This window comes from Tupaia chinensis, unplaced genomic scaffold (genome assembly GCF_000334495.1).
Source record: "Tupaia chinensis unplaced genomic scaffold, TupChi_1.0 Scaffold000115_1, whole genome shotgun sequence".
NCBI classification, from domain to species: Eukaryota; Metazoa; Chordata; class Mammalia; order Scandentia; family Tupaiidae; genus Tupaia; species Tupaia belangeri.
This window is the reverse complement of record NW_006159579.1, coordinates 8,256,880-8,277,999: the sequence shown is the minus strand read 5'-3', so window position 1 is coordinate 8,277,999 and position 21,120 is coordinate 8,256,880. Positions and strand designations below refer to the sequence as shown.

Genomic DNA, 21,120 nt, shown 5'->3' with positions numbered 1-21,120 from the left:
CCCGGGCGCCGGCGTGACCCACGATGAGCTGGGCCCGCACGGGCACCCGCACCATCACCACCACCACCAAGCGTCGCCGCCGCCGTCCAGCGCCGCCAGTCCGGCGCAACAGCTGCCCACCAGCCACCCTGGGCCCGGGCCGCACGCGGCGGCCGCAGCGACGGCGATGGCAGCGTGGAGGACCGCTTCTCCGACGACCAGCTCGTGTCCATGTCTGTGCGGGAGCTGAATCGCCACCTGCGGGGCTTCACCAAGGACGAGGTGATCCGCCTGAAGCAGAAGCGGCGGACCCTGAAGAACCGGGGCTACGCCCAGTCGTGCAGGTATAAACGCGTCCAGCAGAAACACCACCTGGAGAATGAGAAGACGCAGCTCATTCAGCAGGTGGAGCAGCTTAAGCAGGAGGTGTCCCGGCTGGCCCGCGAGAGAGACGCCTACAAGGTCAAGTGCGAGAAACTCGCCAACTCCGGCTTCAGGGAGGCGGGCTCCACCAGCGACAGCCCCTCCTCTCCCGAGTTCTTTCTGTGAGTCGTGGCGGGTCCCGGCCCCCGCCCTTGCCCTGGCCTGGACTCCCTGTCCCGTGTTCCCCCGCCCTGGACTCCCCCGGACCCTGTCCCTGCCGTGGTCCCAGCCTTGACCTGTTTGACTCGAGTGAGAGGGAGGAAGGGCGCGCGGGCCGCGGACGACAGGCGAACGCGCGGGCGGGCAAGGGACTTTGGCTAAGGCGAGAGTAGCGCACGCCAGCGCCGCCTCCTAGACTCGAGCAGATCCAGAGAGAGACAAGGGGTTGGGAGGTCCCAGAGCAACTTTTCTCCAGGCTTGAGGGCGGCGAGGCATAGTCCTGAGGAGTCGCCAAGGCCGTCTGGAGACTGCTGGCTTTCTGAACTTTGCGCTTTAAGCCAGGGCTGCTTCCTCGCAGCCCGGAGCGCAGTCCGCCCCAAGAGGAGAGCAGCGAGGAGAGGAGAGGGACCCTGGCGTCCCAGCAGGCACGAGGCGATCAAAGGAAGGGACAGATGGACTTGTCTGTCTGGAGTCCGGAGAACACTGGCTTTCAGCCCTGAGACTCGGGCCTCAGTTAGGACGTTCGGCGCGCAAATCTCATCAGTTTTATTGCCTGCTCGATTATATAGAAAAAAAATACGAAAATCTGCATTAAAAATATTAATCCTGCATGCTGGACATGTATGGTAATAATTTCTATTTTGTACCATTTTCTTGTTTAACTTTAGCATGTTGTTGATCATGGATCATAACCCCCGTGTTTCTTTGGGTGAGAAGGGATCGCAGTTCGAAAATTCCGGTGGCTGCGAGCTGGTTTTCAGTCCGGCTGTCGCTTGTAAATACCGCCCCGACAAACTGCTTAGAGAACGTGGCAGCAAGCTGAGTGTCTTTGTTTAGGTTTCTTATTATAACATTTTGCCCCTTCCCCTTCAAAAGTTGAAAAAAAAGGGGGAAAGAAAAGAAACTAAGAAAGAAAAATGTCCTGGGCATTTTGCATCACAAAACAACTTTGTCTTAGGGCACCCTTGGAAGTTGCATGTTGATTCCTTTGCCCTGTCCCATTAGGTCCTCTTTTATCCCTCTGGCTTTAGTTTTCAATTTTGTTGGTGTTGACAGAAAGAGAGGACAGGGGTCCTGCTCCTGAGTCCAAAGGCAGAGCAGTTGTAGAGTCTGCACCCAGAGGTCCTGGGGGGTGTTGGCTCCTTGCCTTTGTCTTATCTACAAATTAACACCTTTAACAAGAAAGGAAAGGAGAAAGGATCTGCTTTTTAACCAGAATTACCCCAGAGTCCCTTCCAAACCCTCTGGTCTGCACTATACAGGGGCTGCAAGATGAGCAGCTTTGCTGTCCCTGACACTGACCAGGGATGACCCGAGCTTGCATTGAACCAACTGCCACACTCAGAATGTACCGGAAAGCCAAACACTGGCAAGTAATTTTGCAACTTTCAAATGCGTTCTTTAGACCAACACGTTATGTGTTTCTTTTCCTGCTCTTGAGATAGCAGGAGTTATTGGTGGTGTCGTTCCCCGCCCCCTTTGGTTGTACAGTAGTTATAGAGAAGATCTGGGTGTTTTTCTTTATTATTACTTTTTTCTTTCTGCAGGTCAGTAAAAGGATTTAAGTTGCACTGACAAAAATACCAAAATGAAAGCATATTTTTTAGTTCCCATTTGAAATTGCTGGCGCTGCTGGCCGGATGCATTTTTGAGTTTGTATTAGTTGATAAATTAACAGTAATAACAAGATTGTATGAACCGCATGGTGCTTGCAGTTTTAAATATTGTGGATATTTGTCCTGCATCAGAAATGAGCTTCGGTTTTTACGGATTCAACTGTGTTGAAATCAAATTTGCCGCAACAGAAATTGTTTTTATTTCATGTAAAATAAGGGATCAATTTCAAACCCTGCTTATGATATGAAAATATTAAAACCTAGTCTATTGTAGTTTTATTCAGACTGGTTTCTGTTTTTTGGTTATTAAAAATGGTTTCCTATTTTGCTTATTAAAACCACGGAAATGGTGTTTATTTAGAGGACTCTGCGTTTGCATGACTTCAACTTCTCTTGCTTCTTAAAGAGTTGCTCTTACTTTTGGGCACTGTCACCACCACCACCACCCTCCCCCCCAACCAGTGGAAAAGCAAACCAAGTCTGGGCTACTCTCGCCCTTGAGTATGTGAGTGAGTGAGTGTGTACTTGAGCCTCAAACTTGTTATCTGCTTCTAACCTAGGTACAAATCCTGATCAACAGTCAGTCTCTGAGCTGAGCGGTTACAACTCCAAAAGAACTTGGAGTCTGGATGGGGCACTTTTTCAGTGCTTTCAAGCTGGGTGGCTAGCCTGCCTGCTGCAAGGGAGGTAGCAATTGGCAGAGATCAGGAAGCCGAGTGTTGCTGCCCGATGCGGAAGCAGGGTGTTTTCTGTGCTCAGGCGCAGTCCCCCTGCTGCCCTGACCTTCTTGCCTGCCTGGCACACCTCTCTGGGAGGTAACAGAGCTGCCCAGAGCTAAATCGCCTGCTCAGAATAGAGGCCTATGCCCCTCCCTCCAAGGTTGGTGGAAGCAGGTGTTCCCTAGTACCAGATATAGGATGCAGGACCTTCTGGATAAAAGCCCCTCTGTGCAGACTTTTTCTTTTTTGGAGGGGGGCCCAGGGTGCACCAGCAGCTCAGGCCTGGAATTCTCAGCCCCACATAAGGGCACCGTGTGGCTGGGCCTGGATTTCAGTGGTGCCTTGAATCAGGGATGGGAGGAGTGTGGATAATGGTTCTGGTCCCAGCAGCTCTGATTGCAGCCTGGAAGACTACTCTCTCCTAGCTCCAGCCACCTCCATGCATGCACTGGGAGATGGCTGTAAAACCTTTCCTTTTCCTGAGTTTTGGAAGAGTAGTGTCCACCCAGGTCCCTGCAAACCACTCTAGGCCTTGGGAGTCTAGCAATAGCATGGTTGCCTCAGATACCTCAGAGGTGTCTGAGGGTGGCAGGGGCAAAACTTTCTTGTCCCTGAAAAATTCTGTGATCTGTTGGCCGTGGCTAGCTCCAAAGACTAGATATCTGCAGTCCCTGAGGCTCAGCCTTCAGCCTGAGGTTCTCTGTCCCAGAGATTCTAACTGGGAGTTTCAGGACCAGAACAATGGGCAGGTGCAGGCGACCCAAGCTGTGGAGGCCAGCCTGGAACCTCGGCTGCCTGGAGCCTAGGAGAAGGAAGTGGAGAGAGTGAAATAATCGGGAAAAGACTTGGCCTGGATCCCTAGAAGTCTGGGTTCTGTAGAAGAGGAAGAGGGACCTAAACAGTAGGGATACGGATAATACTACTACTAATCTACATTTATGTAGGCTGTGGTGTTTTTGCTAGAAGGGAAGCTTGGGATTCTAGCTAGGATTTAATTCCAAGGTGCAGCTCTTTTTACCAACCGAAAGACACCTTAGGCAGGGAAGACTGGGTGTGATCTGGGAGGAGGAGGAGGAGGAGGCCCTGAGCCCCTCTGTGGGGTAACTGCCAGCCTGTGCTTGAATGAAGGAGCGGGTGTGGGAGTGGGTGGGAGATTAGTTGGGTAATTGCATGTGCAAGTGTTCCTGCACAGAACTTGCCCACATGTACAAATGTGTTCCCCTTCGGCTGGCTCATGGTTCCAGAGCCCAAGGAAAATCACAGACTCTTGGTGTTGGAGGCCCTAAATGCGATGGCCTGACTCCCACTGGAATCACCCCAGACAGGCTGGCATCAAAGCTGAGAGGGTTGCAAACTCCAAAGCGCTGTCTTTCTTCCCTAAGGCACAGAAGCACAGACACCTGCTCAGTGACGACGCCATTGCTGTTGCAACCAGAGCGACAAGGTGGCTCAGGCCAGTTCAGAGTGACCAACCGCACCTCGGAGAAGCTGCCAATCTCACGAAACTACCTCAGTGACACACTGACACACAGATACACAGCCACTCATATCCTGCACTCACACTGACGCCCGACGGGCACTGTCAGTCCTTGCACCAACCGTCGGTCCTTGCACCACCTCGCCAGTTGAACACCAACTGGCTCTGGGCACCCGCGGGCGAGAACCAGCCAGAGCCCACAGCTTCTCCGAAGCCCGGGCATCCACAGACTCCAGGGCGGGCTCCATGCACCAGGCAAGCCCCGGCCGCGTCTCCGCCTGCAGCCTGTAGTCCAGACTCGCCGCGATGCCGGAGACTCGGCGCCCACAAACTCAGGCAAAGCAAATTAGGTCCTGAGGCCCTCCAATTCGTCTCACCCTGGCGGTACCTTGCAACCCTCACCCTCCTTTTCGTTTCTCACTGCTCCCCGCGCCTCGCGATCTTTCACGTCCCTGGGGGAAAATCTTCCCAGCGCCGGGAGTCTTCCAAGCCTGCACTGGTCCCATGTAGACAGGCTGGCGCCTGTACCCAGAGACGCACGTGGAGACAGTCACGGGCACTGAGACTGACGCGCGCATGGGGCACGCACAGGCCTCAGGACAGTGCCTCCGCTCCTGGCTGCGCCTCTTTTGGCGGCCGACGTTCGGTTCAGTTCGAAGCCCTCTCTTCCACTCCGGATCTCACCGGTATGCGGGAAGCTGTGTGGGTTAGATTCGCCGCAGACACCTTCAGCGAGGCGGGCGGCGGCAGGCGCTCTGCGCGCCTGGCGGGGGCCTGGGGTCCTCGCATTCGCGGGCAGGACGGCAGCATCACCCCATTCCCTTGCCTCCTGGCTTCCCTTCTTGCTTTACTGTTTCCTTCCTTCCTCCGTAGCCTTTTTCTTTACAGAAAACTTTCTCCTACGTTGTGTTTTTTGCTGCCTGGCGGTAAGGCTATTGGAAAGTGTGAGGTGTCTGCAGGATTCACAGAGGAACAGGAAGAAGGGGAAGGAGAGCCAGGGTCGCAGTCACCAGAGCCACCGCACAGCGCCAGGCCGGGGCCAGCTGCCCTGGGCTGTAGCCTCGACCCCTCTAGATACCCGGCTTTCCCTTCCATCCTTTGGCAGGCGGCCAGAGTAACGGGATTGGCAGGGAGGGCGAGTGTCCAGTTGGTTGTGGGCCGCCGGCCGGGAGGCAGGCGAATCTCGGCTCGCGGGGAAAGGGATCTCTGGGGAAGCCTAGGTTGGCCCTAGACCCAGACCCATCTTTCCGTCCCGGTCAGCTTTCCCCAGACCCCATCTCAGCATTTCAGTAGCAGGCCAACTCCCGCTGCCGCGCTGCCTGTCAGAGGGCACTCAGCTCCTACCCGCTGCTTTAGCTGGTGCCTGCCCAGGGACACTCAGTGTGGGAGCCGCCAGGAGCCGCGCCAGATACGCCAGGCTGGTCACTTGGCGTTTTCTGCGGCATGGGGTTTGTTTAGCCACAGCGGGCATACCCCCTACTCCCTCCTCCTCCCTCCCCCACTCCCTAACTCCTCCTCTTCAGGGCTCTGGAAACTGCGAGTTTAGTTTCTAATCCTTCCCTTGAAGGCTTTTAGATGCAAAACCCGCATTCTAGGCCCTTCCGTTTTCAGAGGAAACCCTGAACAGGCTTCTTGCGTAACCATAACCCTTCCCTCGGCAGCCAGTAGTCTAAAGGCTATGCCTCTCTTCCTAGAGATAGTTGTTTGGATTTGTTATGTAAGGAAGGGAGGAGCAGAGGTTTGCTCTGTCCCTCCTCTCCCCACCAAAATAAAAGCCCTCAAATGGGGCATTCTTTAGGTGGCATCTTGTAGGGGAAGCTCTCCAAGAAGTCCCTCTGGCTGGAAGAGTTGTTGGTGCTTAGCAGAGTACCCGAGGAAGACAGTCCAGCTGCAGTGAAGGGAGAGACCTGTGTTCAAGAGTGTCCCTGGTCTGTGTAAGCAGCCACCATGGGGCCTCATGGGCTGGGGCCCTCCTGGCCCTCCTGGTCCTCCTGGCCCAGAAGCCTAGCCTCCTTTTGGAGAAGGAGCCACTGCTGCTGGAATTTCATCCTTTCTGCAGTTCCGGCCAAGAATAGGTGTTCAGATCATGGGGTGTACGTCCTGCATGCCTTCCACGCCGCCTCTCCATCCCGCGTGTCTCCTCCACGTCTGAACAACCTTGCCAGGTTCGGCCTCACACTTCTCCTTAGTCTTAACCTTTTGTCATTGCTCTACTCCTATTATCTTTAAAGATGCATTTAGGTAAGAAAATCAGAGCTCATGGTTCTCCTTTGGAAGAAATGAAATACATGTGGTAAGTTGCTGCTTCAGTGTGGAAAACCACCTAAATTAATGATCAGGATTTGTTCCAAAGCAAAACTCAGTGTTAGCTGCCTCTCTGTATGTGGAGTTACTTTCATGTAACATGAAGTTTGTATCAAAAAAGGATGCTGTCTTTTGAGCTGCAGGGGAAGCTAGAGGGGCAGTGGGAGAGGGTGTGGTATTTTCTGGAAGAAGCCAGTTTTAGCCCAAGAAGGGACCTGACACCCACAGACCCAGTATATATATATTTAAGTATATTTCTTTCTTTCTGCCATTAGAGAGAGAGAAAGAGAGAGAAAGAGAGAGCACTCCCAATGTGGTCCCCGTGTTGCCATCTACCCCCAGCCTCAGCCATCCCTGGACCACGGAGGCATGGATGCTCAGCAATCTCAGGCAGGTCTCCGAATGCAAACCCTGAACTTCCCCTATGGCTCAGCCTTGCCGAATGTTGCATTTTACTACTGCACCACCATCTGGCCCGACAAATCCAGTATTTACATGGTTGTGTATGTGCAATTTTTGTTGTTTTCCTCTGCATATCTTAAAGGCTCTGACTCTCCCAGTAAATGGCAGGGAGCAGGTGCCTTTTTCAGAGATGTGGAGAGTGGAGCAGACACAGATCCTGGACGGTGCCTCCATCGGAGCCAAACAAGCTTCCTTGTTTCTTCCCCTGATCCATCACCTGCACTGTCCTGACTCCAGTGTTACAGACACCGGAGTCCTTCTTAAAAGGGGCCGTGGGCCCAGACTGGCTGGGGGCTCAACTCTGCCTGTCTGGAGTGGGCGGAGAAGAGCTGGGCTTCCCAGGGCAGGGCTTAGGATCGTCCCTCCTCTGTGTCTTGGTAGCCAGTGCCTGGCACACATGTCCCCTCCCATGGGTAAGGGGCAGACAGGGCACAGAGTGCAAGCGGGTTGACCAAATCCTGAGGTTAGCCCCATTGTGACATTTCACTTAGCTCTATGAAATGTGGGCCACTGTTTTGCTAAAGTTCATTTTATTGAAGAGGGAGAAAGAGACAGCACCCCAAGAGGGTTCTGGAGCCACAGTTCTCCCCAACCTTCAGTCAGCCCCACTCATGGACATACATATGCCTGCATACTCAGGGAGGTCTCCAGACCTGAACTGGGAACCTTCTCATGTGGGATGACCACTGCACCTCTGCCTTCCTCCTGAGTGTGGGCTACTATTATCCACGAAGCCCAGAGTGTCATGTCTCACCCAGCATCGCCTAATGGAGGACATAAAGCTTGAATTTTCCTCCGATGGAGCCTGACACCCAAATTTGTATTTTTGCCATCAAATTCCCCAAGTCCACTATCCCTTACCTGAAACACTTAGGTGGCTAGCACCAGGGCCATAGCGAGGTGAGAAGTACCTGCTTTGGGGACAATTTCCTTTCTAATTCCCTTTGCAGAAAGTAGTCTATTTCTAGGGGACTTCATGTTCTCTATCCATAAGGCTCCCTGCCTGGGCAAAAAACTGGGTGATGAGGACTTGGAGATGCAGTAGGACAGAGTGTTAGAGGGACACTGCAGCTCTGTTGCTCATTTCAGTCTGAAAGAGGAATATGGTGGTGCAAAGTATATGAGTGTGCACACATGTGCATGTGTACCTGTGGTCCGAAGAGGCCACTTTGGGCGTTGTTGTATTGAGACATTGGTGCTATTTTTAATTAATGATGTTCTCTCACCCTGTATGTGTTCTCAATTGGACTTTCCAATAAACATATTATAATTACCTTAGTGTGTGTTTATAGAAGCAGTGGCCCCTAGGTTAGGCAATTTTGGGGTGGTATTGAAGCTTTGGATCTGTGCAGAGCTGTGCTTATGCTCTTAGGATGGGTGTGCACATGTACACACTTATGCTCATATATCCAGTGTCAGGCATGTATGTACAAGCACAGAATCACTTGCTATGTACACACACTCCTATTCATGTAAATATACACATACGGTGCACATATATCTATACACATATATCTATGCCTCTATACATGCATGTTCAAATGCTCATGCACATGCATTTCACACAGAGTGCATACAGTGCTTACGATTGTGTGCATAGCTGTGTGGATTTATATTCACATTGAAACATAAGGCTTGCACCTGTCTACATACCCTCACAATGGTATATCTGGGTATATGAATATCAACACGGCAACACATATGCATGTGTTGTTGAACACTGGCCTTCACTTTCATCCACATAGTCTCCCTGTAACAAGTGAAACACGGCACTGGTGGGGTTAATGGAGGCCCAGACTCCCATAAATATTTATACAAAGCACTCAAGCTCTCAAAGGGAGATGAAGCTTCTCCCCACAAGTCCTTGTAAATCACACAGCTGCTGAGGGGGTTACCTGTCAGATCCCGGGCTGTGCAGTCCAGGGCTTGCTCCACGAGACAGCCTCATACGTGCTGGAGCACACGACACTCTTCATGCCTAGCCAGGCACCGCAGCAAATGTGCCACGGTCAGTCTCACTAACAGAACTCTTCTGCGAGGAGTGAAGGAGTTTTCCAGAGCCGCTGCTGCTGCCTCTGCTGCAGCCGCTGCAAGTGCGGGGCTGGAGGGGTGGGAAGGCTCTTTGTGAATATATGAGGCTTGGCTTCTGCAGTGAAGACAGAAGTTATCCTGGAAGGATGGCATGTGGGGGCTTCAGTGAGGAGGTGGGTGCAAGAATGAGATGAGGTCCTAGACTGCGTTTTGGTGCAGTAGGGACTCCACTACAGTTTCTGGAGCTGTTCCCACCCACCAAAGTTTCTCAGGAGTCTGCTGGGTTGCAGTCCTCCACAGCTGTTGTAAGCCTGTGTTCGGCAAATGCTGTTTCCAGTCCTGCCTCCTAACATCATTCATTCAGTCATTCAACAACTGTGTCATTCACATGGCAGGCATTGAGCTAAGTGTGGGCTACAGAGCAATGGGCAGAAACAGAAACAGTCCCAGCCTTCATGGAGTTTACAATCTAATAGGAGAGAGAGAGAGACCTTAGTCAGACATTTACTAATGAGTGTACAGTTTGAAAAACTGCTATGATGTAAAGCAATCTGACCCTCTGAAAACACAGATGACCATGAGACTGACATCAAGATGACCATGAGACTGACATCAGGGAGGGCTTCCTGGAGGAAGTCATGTTTGAGCTGAGAATGGAAGTTATCCACGTCAATGGGAAGGGGAAGAACACTCTAGGTCAATGTCATCAGATAGAATTTTCTGTCATCAGAGAAATTTTCTATATCATTGCTATCCAAGGTGGTAGCCATCAGCCACAAATGGCTATTGGGCCTGTGGATGGGGCTTATGCAATTGAGAATGTGAATTTTAAATTTCATTTCATTCTAATTAATATTCAAAGAAGTGGTCTGACCTCTGTCCCAGCTCTGATGTTCTCCTCCTTTACTTTCTTACCCCACTCACTCTCTCCCAGCCCCGCTGGCTGAATTCCTGGTCCTGGAACACACTGGCATTGTCCTTGCCCTTGTCAGGCGTTTGCTGGAGTCGTCCCCTCTGCTTGCATCACTGATCCCCCAGGTATACCTCTCGCCAACACCCTTCCTCCTCCAGTCTTTGCTCAAATCTCACCTCCTGGACTACTATATCTAATCCGGCAAGTTCTCCTTCCCTCAAACTGGACCCCCCTAACCTGCCTTATTATTTTGTTATTTCTTTTCCTTCCTCTTCTCTCCTCTCCTCCAAGAGCACGAATCCTTAGAATACTGGATTATTTATTTACTTATTTATTCTGTTTTCTGCTTCTGCCTGCCGGCACGTAAGCTCTGTGAGGTCAGTGCCTGATAACTGCTCTATTCACTGTTCTTCGTAAGCCCCATGGAGGATGCCTAACACTTAGTAGGACCTCAATAATCCAATAATTGGGTGAATCAATGTGTGTTGTGTAAACTGTGTTTAAAGAGGAAATGTCTTTGAAAGCATGAGTTTGAGGTCCTGGCTCACTCTATCTATCACCTCTCTATCAATCATCTATCTAGAAATCTCTATTTCTCTTAATATCTATCTATATCTATATTAATCTATCTCTATCTACCCATATATCTATCTCTATCAATTTATCTCTAGCTTTCTCTATCTCTATATTTATCAATCTCTCTCTCTATTTTTTTTTGGAGAGTTTTTTTGCTATAGGGCACGTGCACTCACCAGACAGAGAGAGAGAGAGAGAGAGAGAGAGAGAGAGACAGAAAGCTAGAAATGATCCCCTAGGAGGGATGGCCACACTACAGTCCCTTCTCTTCCATTCTCCTCTCGGGATCTTGGGCATGCATGCACACATGCCTGGCGTGAGTTTAAGGCGCTGGGCCCAGCGCTTGAACTGTGGTCGACTACATGGGAGTCCAACGATATAGCCATTATGCCAACTGCTGGTCCCAATCTATCTCTACATTTATGTCTATCAGTATCTCTCTCTTATTATATCTGCCTATTTCTCTCTGCCTGCAACACTGTTTTATACACACACACACACACATAAAATCTGCGTGTGTGTTTTTGTGCTACTTTTTTTTTGGAAAAAAGAAGTATCTATTTAATTTATTTATCATTGTTATTATTTTTAAATTTGCTACAGGGCATGTGTGCTTGAGAGTGAGAAAGCAAGCCACCACATCCAGGACTTGAGCAGTGGGAGTCCAGTACCTTAACTACCACACTACCGGCTGGCCCCTTTTTTTCACTTCTCTTACAAAACTACCTTCCGCTAAATTTTTTTTACAAAGCTAGTTTGTGTACCATCCTCCAAAATCTTGCCTACCAGCAGTGGTGCACTCTGGGACCCGTTCCTGTGCCTGTGAGGAGGAGGAAGGGGGTGCAGTGGGGTGGAACAGCGGGGGGTGGGAGTGGGGGGAGCCCAGCGCCACCTCCTCATTTTCCCCTATATTCTTCCTGTGTCTTTGAGAGAATAAGTCAGGAGGGGGCTGATCAGAGAAGGGCCTTTGGGGGTTCTGAGTGTGCAGAACTGATCAGCCTCCCACCTGCTTCTGACCTCCCTTTCATCCCCAGTTATCCTTTCCTATATCTAACCTCATCCAGAAATAAAAAAAAAAAAAAACCAAAAAACAAACAACAAAAACATCCTCTGAAACCAAACTGTTCCCCCTCTCTGTTGCTTTCTGCTGAGAAGAAAGCCTCTTAAATACTTTTGTCCCTTGACAAGTTATTTTTAAAAAGAAATAATGTCTCTAAATCTGACATGTGTGATGATATTTTTTTTTAAAAAAGAAAACACTCCACAAATCAACAGCTCTCTTGTTTTAAGCTTTTGCTAGGGTTTGGAGAGCAGGCTGCTTGGTAAACACACTTTGTAAACATCCAGGAAAGATTGTATTCAGTGTCCTCAGGTCCAAATCAACCTTCCTGAAGCTCTTACTTTTCTATTTCATTGATGCAGGAAGAGGCTCTGTAAAGGTGGAACTGGGATGGAGGGAGGCTGACATGCTTCCAGAAGGACATTTCTTCTGGGTAATGGGGTTAGGAAATCAAAACACATCTGTGAGCAGCTTCCTCACCCCTTCCACCCCGCTGTGTTCCTCTAAAGACTTCTAGGTCTTTCCTTCAAACTGACAGAGATCAGGTATAACTGTCACTAGATCCATCTCCCAACTAGGTAAACTAAGTTGGGAGACTCTTGCTTCTAAGCAGAGCTGGGGAGAATGTGTCTCCAGGTGCCTGCCAGGAATATTGGGCCATGTGGACTCCTTAAAATCCTTGTTGCTTCAGTTCTTTGAAAACAAGCTGATTTCTTGGGGACACATCTGTTCGCATAGCCCCTCTCAGAGTCAGAGGCACCCCCCTGGCTGTTTGTACCACCATACCTTTGTCTGGAACATCTCCACTTCTTTTGCAGTCAATCCCTAGAGTCCTATAACTCTCCAAGACTGCCGGGATCCTCTTTCAGGACATTATGCTCATGTCACCGCCTTGTTCATAAAACCAACAAGTCTTTAGTTCGTTTTTGCCCCAGAAGATAGCAATGCTTCACATTTCAGTTCTGTCCAAATCATGGCTTTGACAAGCCAACATGTTGAACTCAGGTGCTCTGGTGATTTGGGGAAGGTCAAACTAAATGCACAGGCCCCTGGCAAGAGCCTACCCTGGTCCTCAGATCACCTTCTGAAGGGAAGCCCTGATTGCCTGCCTGTCAGTGAGCTTGTCCAGCCTGTTTCCTTCAAGGTCAACAGAGTGTAATGTTGGGTCTTACATTTTTATATAGCAGAACAGTTATACATCATTTGGATTGTAGATACCATACATCTAAACTACTTCCTTCCAATTGACATTCTGAAAAGGATGACCTCTTTTGAGTTGCCTAGTTTCTTCTTTCTGCTTGCATGAGGAAGTAGAATGTACCAGAACACTAAAAAGGGTTAAAAAGTCCAGCTTTCAAAGTAGAAGCATTAGGTGAACCTTATAAAATTATTGAGAGATAATAGATTCATTCTGTAGATTACCTGTGAGCCCAAATATTGCAGGGCGTATTATTAAAGAGACAGTTTTGGGGTAGCAAAGAAATTGGTGAGCACAAGGACCCAGAAGAAGATCACTTGAAGAACATAGTGTTAAGCTCATTCTGCTTTCATCTTTGTTAGATAAGTCAGGGGCTGTGAGTGCAAAGATCCTTGTTTGCTGAATGCTTTCTGGATGCCTGGCATTATGAGATGTTTTAAAACTATCAACTCATATAAACCTCCCAGTAATCCTGAGAAATAGGGGCATATTATTATCTCTATTTCCAGGATGAGGAAATAAAATCATAGACAGGTTAAGCAACTCGCCCAAGGATGCATAGTTAGTAAGTGGTATTGCTAGAATTCAGACCCAGGCAGTCTGAATCTGGAGTCTGTTTTCAATCATTATGTTCTGAGAATGGGGGTTGGATGCTACAAGGGGTGGGTAAATTTGTTACTGGTTAAAAAATGTTTGGGGATTTTATTCCGTGGAGACTTGACTCTGGAGACGAGCTCCCTCTTCAGACCACTGTGCATCTTCTTTCTAAGCCATCTGTGTTTCATTGAGGTCCACTGCATTGTTTTTATTCTTTTTAAAAATTTTTATTTTTTAATTGTCCAGAGGGCATATGCACTAGCTGGAGAGAGACAGAGAAAGTGAGAAAGCACCTCTCATGAAGGATGGTCAGGCCACATCCCTCCTCCCCCAGTCTTTTTTTTCAGGATTTTGGGCACACACACACACAACGCTCAGCATGTTTTTTAAGCCGTGGGTCTGGCGCTAAAACAGTGCAGTTGGCCATATGGGCCCCACCACCAGCTGTCTTGGGGACATTGCTTTTATTTATTAATTTGTTTCTGAGATATCGACAACTAGTTCTGCATGGAAACCACTGATGGCTCCCCAGTGCCACCAGAGCAGAGCTCTGACATTTCCGCCTGGCCTTCCAGCCCTGCAGCATCAGCCCTTGTGCCTCCACTCTTCATTCTCCTATGCTTCAGTCAGACTGAGATGGACCAATGACTTCAAGCCGGCTCACTTCTCTGAGACTCAGTTTTCTCTTGGTCAAACAGGGACCATCTTGACCCCTGAGGTTTCTACAGATTTCTTTTGTGCTGGAGCTTCTCGGGGATGCATGGCGTGTAAGGGTGTAGTAAATGGGCCTGATGTGAGGATGGTGACATGGCGGGGCTTGCGATGCCTCCCCAGGAAGGTGCATTCTTGCAGGAGGACTGAGTCTGAGCCATTTCTGGTCCCTGGCAGTGTCTCAAGTCAGGTTTTACTGAAAGGAGCAGGAGCTCAGGAAAGGCTCCTGGAAGCAACCGGGAAGGAATTAAGTCTTAGACTTAGCTGAAAGCCCAGACTCAGGCATTACAGCTGGGGTGACAGAAAGCAAGTCTAACCGGTTCCATCCTCTGGCCAGGAGACCTGGTACAATTCACACTGAAATTGATTGGCAGGGAAGGCCCTGAAAGGCAGCGTGTGCAAGCCACAGAAGGAGCTCCTGGGAAGTGGGATTTACAGCTGTGAATGTACAGCAGGAGAGTCTGGAGTTTCAGCCCTGAGTGCGAATATTCTCACCCCTGCAGGCTTTCTCCAGATGTTCTGAGCCTGGGGAACCTCCACTGATAGGGCTTGCCAGCATTTTCTGGGGAAGGAGCATTTGCATGATTACAACACACTCCCACTTTGGGAGCCACTTTGTGGAGAGAGTATCTGAATCCTTAGATTGAGAGCTTGGGTACCTAACTTGGTGATGCCTTTTTTTTTTTTTTTAATAGTTTATTATTTATTCAGAAAGAGATACAGGAACCCCCAACAGGGTCCTCTCTTCACGATCTACTCCAGTCTCAACTCATATAGACCGTGTGTGTGTGTGTGTGTGTGTGTGTGTGTGTGCATGCTGTATTCTTAGGGAGGTTCTAAGATGCAAATCCAGGGCCTTTCCTGTGTAGGCCCAGCTGTATTACCATGTACCACTGTGTAGCCCAACACAGGACTTTTAGCCATCCATGTCCCTATGAGTCTGTGTGGGGCGCATGTGTCCTGGTATGTGTGCGTACTTGTGCATACAGACCCATGGAGGAGCATGTGTAGTCACACACATACCCACCCCCCCACCCCCCACACACGATGAAACACCAGTGTGCCTCAGTGGTTACAAAGTGGGAATGGAGTCAGGTGGCCTGGTTTGATAGTCACCTCTGCACTGACAGGCACCGTGACCTCAGACAGATTGTCGCCTCTCAGGGTTTCAGATATATTTTTATTCTCAGAATGGAACTGTAATGATGTCAGGTGTTAAAGCTCGTGTGAGCGTTAGGTGAGTTTATGCATGTAAAGTGCTCAGCATAGTTTCTGATGCACAGTAAATGCTCAATAAATAGTGATCGCTATTTTAATCATATTATAAATATACCATAAGTATTGTGGGTAGGAGTGCAGACTCTGAAATCTGAATGCCAGCTTCTACATGTTCTACCTGTATGATCTTGGACAAGTTACTTACCGTCTGGGTTTCTTCATCTATAAAGGGGATAATGCTTGTGCTTGTCTCATAGGGCTGATGTGTCATAGAGAACTTAGAGCAGGGTCTGGGAGCTTCACGGTGCTCTGCATGACAGCTGTTATTGTTATGGCCATGGTAATCTCCATTGCTACCACCACCACCACCACCACCACCATAACCTTGCCAGTTATTATGGGCATCCACTTATGGATCTAGAGAAAACTCTGCTGCTGACAGCCCTCTAAGGCACTTGGTTTATGTTCAGATCTTAGAGTAAGGCCTAGTGAAGTTCCATCTACAATAGTAGGTGGCTCTGATTTCAAGTCCTGCCCCTCTGCCTCCTGCATTGGTCCCTCTGTTCACAAGGTGCTTTCAGCCATAGTCTGTCCATTTTTTTTTAAAAAGAAAGTATTATATTATTTCATTTTATTCACTGTCTTTATTTTATTTTATTTTATTTTGTTTTATTTTATTTTATTGAAGTTAACCAGAGAGAGAAAGAGAGAGAGAGAGAGAAGGAAAGTGAGAAAACAGCCAGTTATTATGGGCATCCACTTATGGATCTAGAGAAAACTCTGCTGCTGACAGCCCTCTAAGGCACTTGGTTTATGTTCAGATCTTAGAGTAAGGCCTAGTGAAGTTCCATCTACAATAGTAGGTGGCTCTGATTTCAAGTCCTGCCCCTCTGCCTCCTGCATTGGTCCCTCTGTTCACAAGGTGCTTTCAGCCATAGTCTGTCCATTTTTTTTTAAAAAGAAAGTATTATATTATTTCATTTTATTCACTGTCTTTATTTTATTTTATTTTATTTTGTTTTATTTTATTTTATTGAAGTTAACCAGAGAGAGAAAGAGAGAGAGAGAGAGAAGGAAAGTGAGAAAACAAGCTGCCAGGTCTATGGTCAGCCATGTGGGAGTCCAGCCGCTTTAATCACCAGGTCACCTACTGGCCCCAAGCCTGTCCTTCTTAATACACTCTGTGGTGTGGATGAGGGTCTAGCCCTCTGCCACCTGCTCCGTACCTTGCTAGGAGGAACGTAAGAGCTTGTCTGGCCAAGTCTCCTGGACCCTCAACATCTGACTTGTTGACTCTTGCCTCCTTGTAAAGGACCTCCAGTCCAGTCCTCAGGAGAGAAGGGCCAACCTCCCTCAGAACTAGGCAGGGGGTTCTTACTGGGAGTTGGAATGGGATCTTCACTCTGGCCTATCAACAGAGCCCTGTAATTTGTAGGCTGACAGTCCTGGTCTGAAACTCCAGCTCCACCTGGGTTGACTGGACAGATCAGGGAATCTTTCCAAGCCTCACTTTCCCCATTTGCAATATAGGTATAACCTTATCAATCTGGCAAGGCAGTAATAAGAAGCAAGGGAAGAATAAGAACATGCACATTAAGTGGTCAGTGTGGTGCCCAGCACAAATACCATTCCCTTGCTACCTTCCCTCTAGGACCCTCCCCACTGAGAGGCCCAGGGGATAGGAGATGGTCAGGAGCTTCAATTTATGGGGCTCAAATGACCTTCTCCCCTAGAAGCAGGGACAAATGTGGGTTTTTCTGAAGGGGAGGCTAAGGATGGGCCAGGCCTGAGCCCAGGGTCTGTTGAGGGCTGTCCCCTCTTACCATACCCTTCCTGGTGTCCCTGGCAACTGCGAGGGTCATAGGCATTTGCTCAGCAATCAAGAATGGAGTGTACAAGGAGTCTTCAAAAAGTTAATGGAAAATGTATATTGTGAAAAAGCAGTGCCTGATTTAAAAATGTTTTTTGAGCCCAAATAAACTTGTACTTTAATTTCATACTTCCATGAACTTTTCAAAGCCCTCTTGTGCGTGAGAGTTAACAAGAACACACTCATCTACAGGCATGAATACTCTCATTCACTTGATGACCATGTGACACCTGTTCCAGGCTGGGAACCTCCACATCCCACCTCATTGATTCCTGTGCACCCTCACAGTAACTCTGTGTGACTGTCCATGGGTGCTCCCAGAGATGGAGGGATTTACCCAAGTCATTCTGTTCAGTGGCTTAGGTAGGGTTTGAACTGAGATCTTTCTTTCCCTCAGATGGAAGCTGTGTAAATAGAGTGAGTCAAATCATATTCAAAATTGGTGTTAAAAAAATAAAAGGAGTTAGAAAATCAAAGCAAGGTAAATGAGTGAAACTGAATCAGAGTGATATTATGACAAAGGCTATGTTGAGATGGGCCAAAAGCTGACTCTGGGTGTCCTAGTGGCCAATGGGAAGGGGGCAAAAGATCGACTTGGTGTTTTTCAAGGAAAAGCAAGCCCACTGCTCAGGAGAGATATAAACATTGCTGATTCTATGGCTGGAAAGAAATTTCTCTGGTGGAGTGTCAGTTACCTGGGCAGATTTTTGTTTAGAGGGGAGATGAGTGGAGGTAGCAATCCAGTCTGGGAGTCAAGAGATTGTATTCTGGTTTGAACTTTGTGACCTTCAGAGGTTGCTTAGCTTGTCTGAAGCTTAGTTTCCTCTGCTGTAACACAGAGGTGCTGCCTTAGAGGCTGTGAAGACGATCTGGCAGATGCAGAGCAAGTGCCCAGTACACAGGAACTGGTCAGTAATGCTAACCTGTTCCTCTCCCTCCATCCCTCCCAAAGCTGCCTCCCTTTAATTAAACCTTTTATTGTTCTTTGGCCCTCTCTTGCCTAGGGCCAGCTCCTCCCAAGGTCCGCCCACTGCCCCTGGGATCAGGGCATAGCCAGGAGGCGCTGGCATGGTGACTCTTGAAATCAGCAGAGGCCATAGTGCTCTGCTGTGCCTGTGTCCACAGTTGACCTCTCTGCAGAGCAGGCTCTGCCGGTTCATGTTCTCCCAAATCCTCCGCTATGCTTGGACCTGGGCACAGCTGAGAACTCTGCCCACCAGTCCAGCCTTGCCCCAATCAAGCACTCCCCTATCACCCTCTACATCTTCTTAACTCCCACACAGACCCCAGGACAAATAATTGTCTGTGCGATTGGTGTGTTGGCCCCCACCTCCCAGCTACAATGCTTGGGTCATAGGGCAATGGCATGTTGTTCTCCACTCTCTTGTTGGGAGCACCTGCTTGGCACCTGCTACAGAGCTAGAGCTTGAAGTATATTGGTTAAATGAATTACTAAATGAATGAATTGAACACAACCTTGCAATGGTTGATCCTGTGGGCTCAAGATCACTAACTCCATTGGCTAAGGAAACTGATTTCCAGCTCATCTTTCCACTTCCTCACCAGGTCTGTTTCTACTCATTCTTCAGGCTTTTGCCAAAATGTTATTATCATTGGAAGGCCACAACCAAAGTTCTGAACTGATCTGCACACTCCTTGTCTCCATTAGAGTTAACCTCCTCCACGTCTCCAAGGTTTGCTCAAATTCCCTTCCCCATACATTTACCACCAGGAACTATTTATTTGGTTTCATGACTGCCCTCCCCCCCCCTTTTTTTTACTTGCCAGAGGGTGTGTGTATTTGCTAGAAAGCAGAGAGGGAGAGAGAGGGACAAAGTATCTTCTAATGGGGCATGGTCATGCCACAACTCCTTCTACTCCATTTTCCATCTCGTTGGGATCTGGGACATGCACACACGCACAGCCTATCTTTCAGGCCACCAGCGCTGGGATTCCAATGGCAGTTGGCCACATGAGATCCAGTTCCCTTGACCTCTAGGTCAGCTATGGGGCTGACCCTGGATTTGTGACAGTCTTAACTTCATCAGTTTTATAATTTGTAGAACCCAATGCATAATGAAAAAAAGAGCCTCTTGTTTGAAAATTATTGAGAAGTTCGAGATGGCAAAAGCAGAGCATAAAACCAGGGACAGACCTATCTTCCTTTCTTTCCTTCCTTCCCACCTTCCTTCCTTCCCACCTTCCTTCCTTCCCACCTTCCTTCCTTCCCACCTTCCTTCCTTCCCACCTTCCTTTCTCTCCTTCCTTCCTTCCTCCCGTCTGTCTTTTCTTCCTTCCTCTCTTTCTTACTCTTTCTTTCTTTCTTTCCTTTTTCTCTCTCTGTCTCTTTCTATCTTTCTCTCTCTCTGTGCCTGTCTCTCTTTCTAAAAAATTGCCAGAAGTCAAGTGTGCTTGTAAGAGAGATAGCGGGGGTGAGGGAGAGAAAGCACCTCCCAGTGGGGCAGAGTTAAGTCACACTACACCCTTTTCCTTCATCTTTCCACCCTGTTGGGATTTTGAGCACACATGCACATGTGCCCAGTGTGTTTCTTAAGCACCCAGGACTGGGATTTGAACCAAGTGTTTGGCTGTGTATGGTCCAACTTCTTTAACCATTAGGTCACTAGGCTGATCTAAGACTTCCCTTTCTAGTTATAGCATCCTGTATGACTATGCAAGTTGCATGCCTGTGAAGATGGTCCTGATTCTGCAACAGCATGGACATCGTAGGTCTGGTTGACTGCTGTTTCCTGCTGGCCTGAGTCTCACACAATGCTTGCTCTTCATTGGCATCTCATTTAAATATCAAGAGAATAAATGAATGAATGTGGATACATGAATAGATGTTACATGCCCTCTCCAAGAGTTTTCCCATCTGCAAAATGAAAATATCTTGCATTCCTACCAGATAAGCAATGAGGACATTCTGAGCTTTGGGGCTGCTAGGTCACATGGTCCATGTCCCAGAACTAGTCAGGTCTAGGTGGTCAGAGGACAGAGGGCAACCCTGCGGGGAGCAGAGTGAGGCTGGCCTGATAAGGCCCATGGACTCTGCCCTCTTCAGGTGGCCAGTGTACATCTGATGACGTATTCCTACCTGGCTGGAACTCAGGAGCTTGGGGGAGGCTGTGAGCCTCTTATTTTTATTAACCCTATTTACTGAGTATCTATTATATTCAGATTGAATACCCCTTACCTATAATGTTTGGAACCAGAAGTGCTTTAGATTTCAGATAATTTGTTCTTTTGATTTTTGGAATATTTGCATGTACATAAGAGATTTTTTTGGGGGAGGCAATAGGACCTAAGTTTAAACATGAAATTAATGTATGTTTCACATACACCATAGGCGTATAACCTGAAAATGATTTTATGTAATACTTTTGTATTGCAGAATTTTAGCTGTGACCCATCATGTGAATCAGGTGTGGAATTTTCCAATTTGTGGCATCATGTCAGCACTCAAAACTCTTTCAGATTTGGGAGCATTTTGGAATTTAGGTTTTTTGGGTTAGATATGCTTGACTTCTGTTGAGTGCCATGTGAGTCACTTTGTATGTATCATGTCTTTTATCTTCATTTTGCAGAAATCAAGGACCAGAGAGTAAAAATGGTGTGTCTGATGTTTGTCAGTTAGCTGAAAAGGGGTGAGTCAGCCATGGAAGCCAAGTCTGTCATCACTAGACCAGTGGCTGCTGAGGACGAAATCTAAGCAGTGAGAGTGGGATTTGTTCATAGAGCTCTGTGTGTATGTATGAGCTTGTGCGTGTGTGCGGAACTCCAGAACACATCTGGGTTTCACCGTTA

At 48.3% G+C, this 21,120-nt stretch overlaps 1 protein-coding gene across 1 annotated transcript in view; it reads left to right on the top strand.

Annotated features, from left to right (window-relative positions):
* The window catches only part of MAFB (MAF bZIP transcription factor B), a 2,947-nt gene extending 432 nt beyond the window's left edge, over positions 1–2,515 (top strand). Inside the window, 2 exon segments of the mRNA XM_027770183.1 lie at positions 1–164; positions 167–2,515. The exon segment at positions 1–164 is cut by the window's left edge and continues 432 nt beyond it. Of these exon segments, the coding sequence (XP_027625984.1) occupies positions 1–164; positions 167–528 (526 nt within the window). The 3' untranslated portion in view covers positions 529–2,515.
* Positions 2,516–21,120: the final 18,605 nt, after the last annotated feature.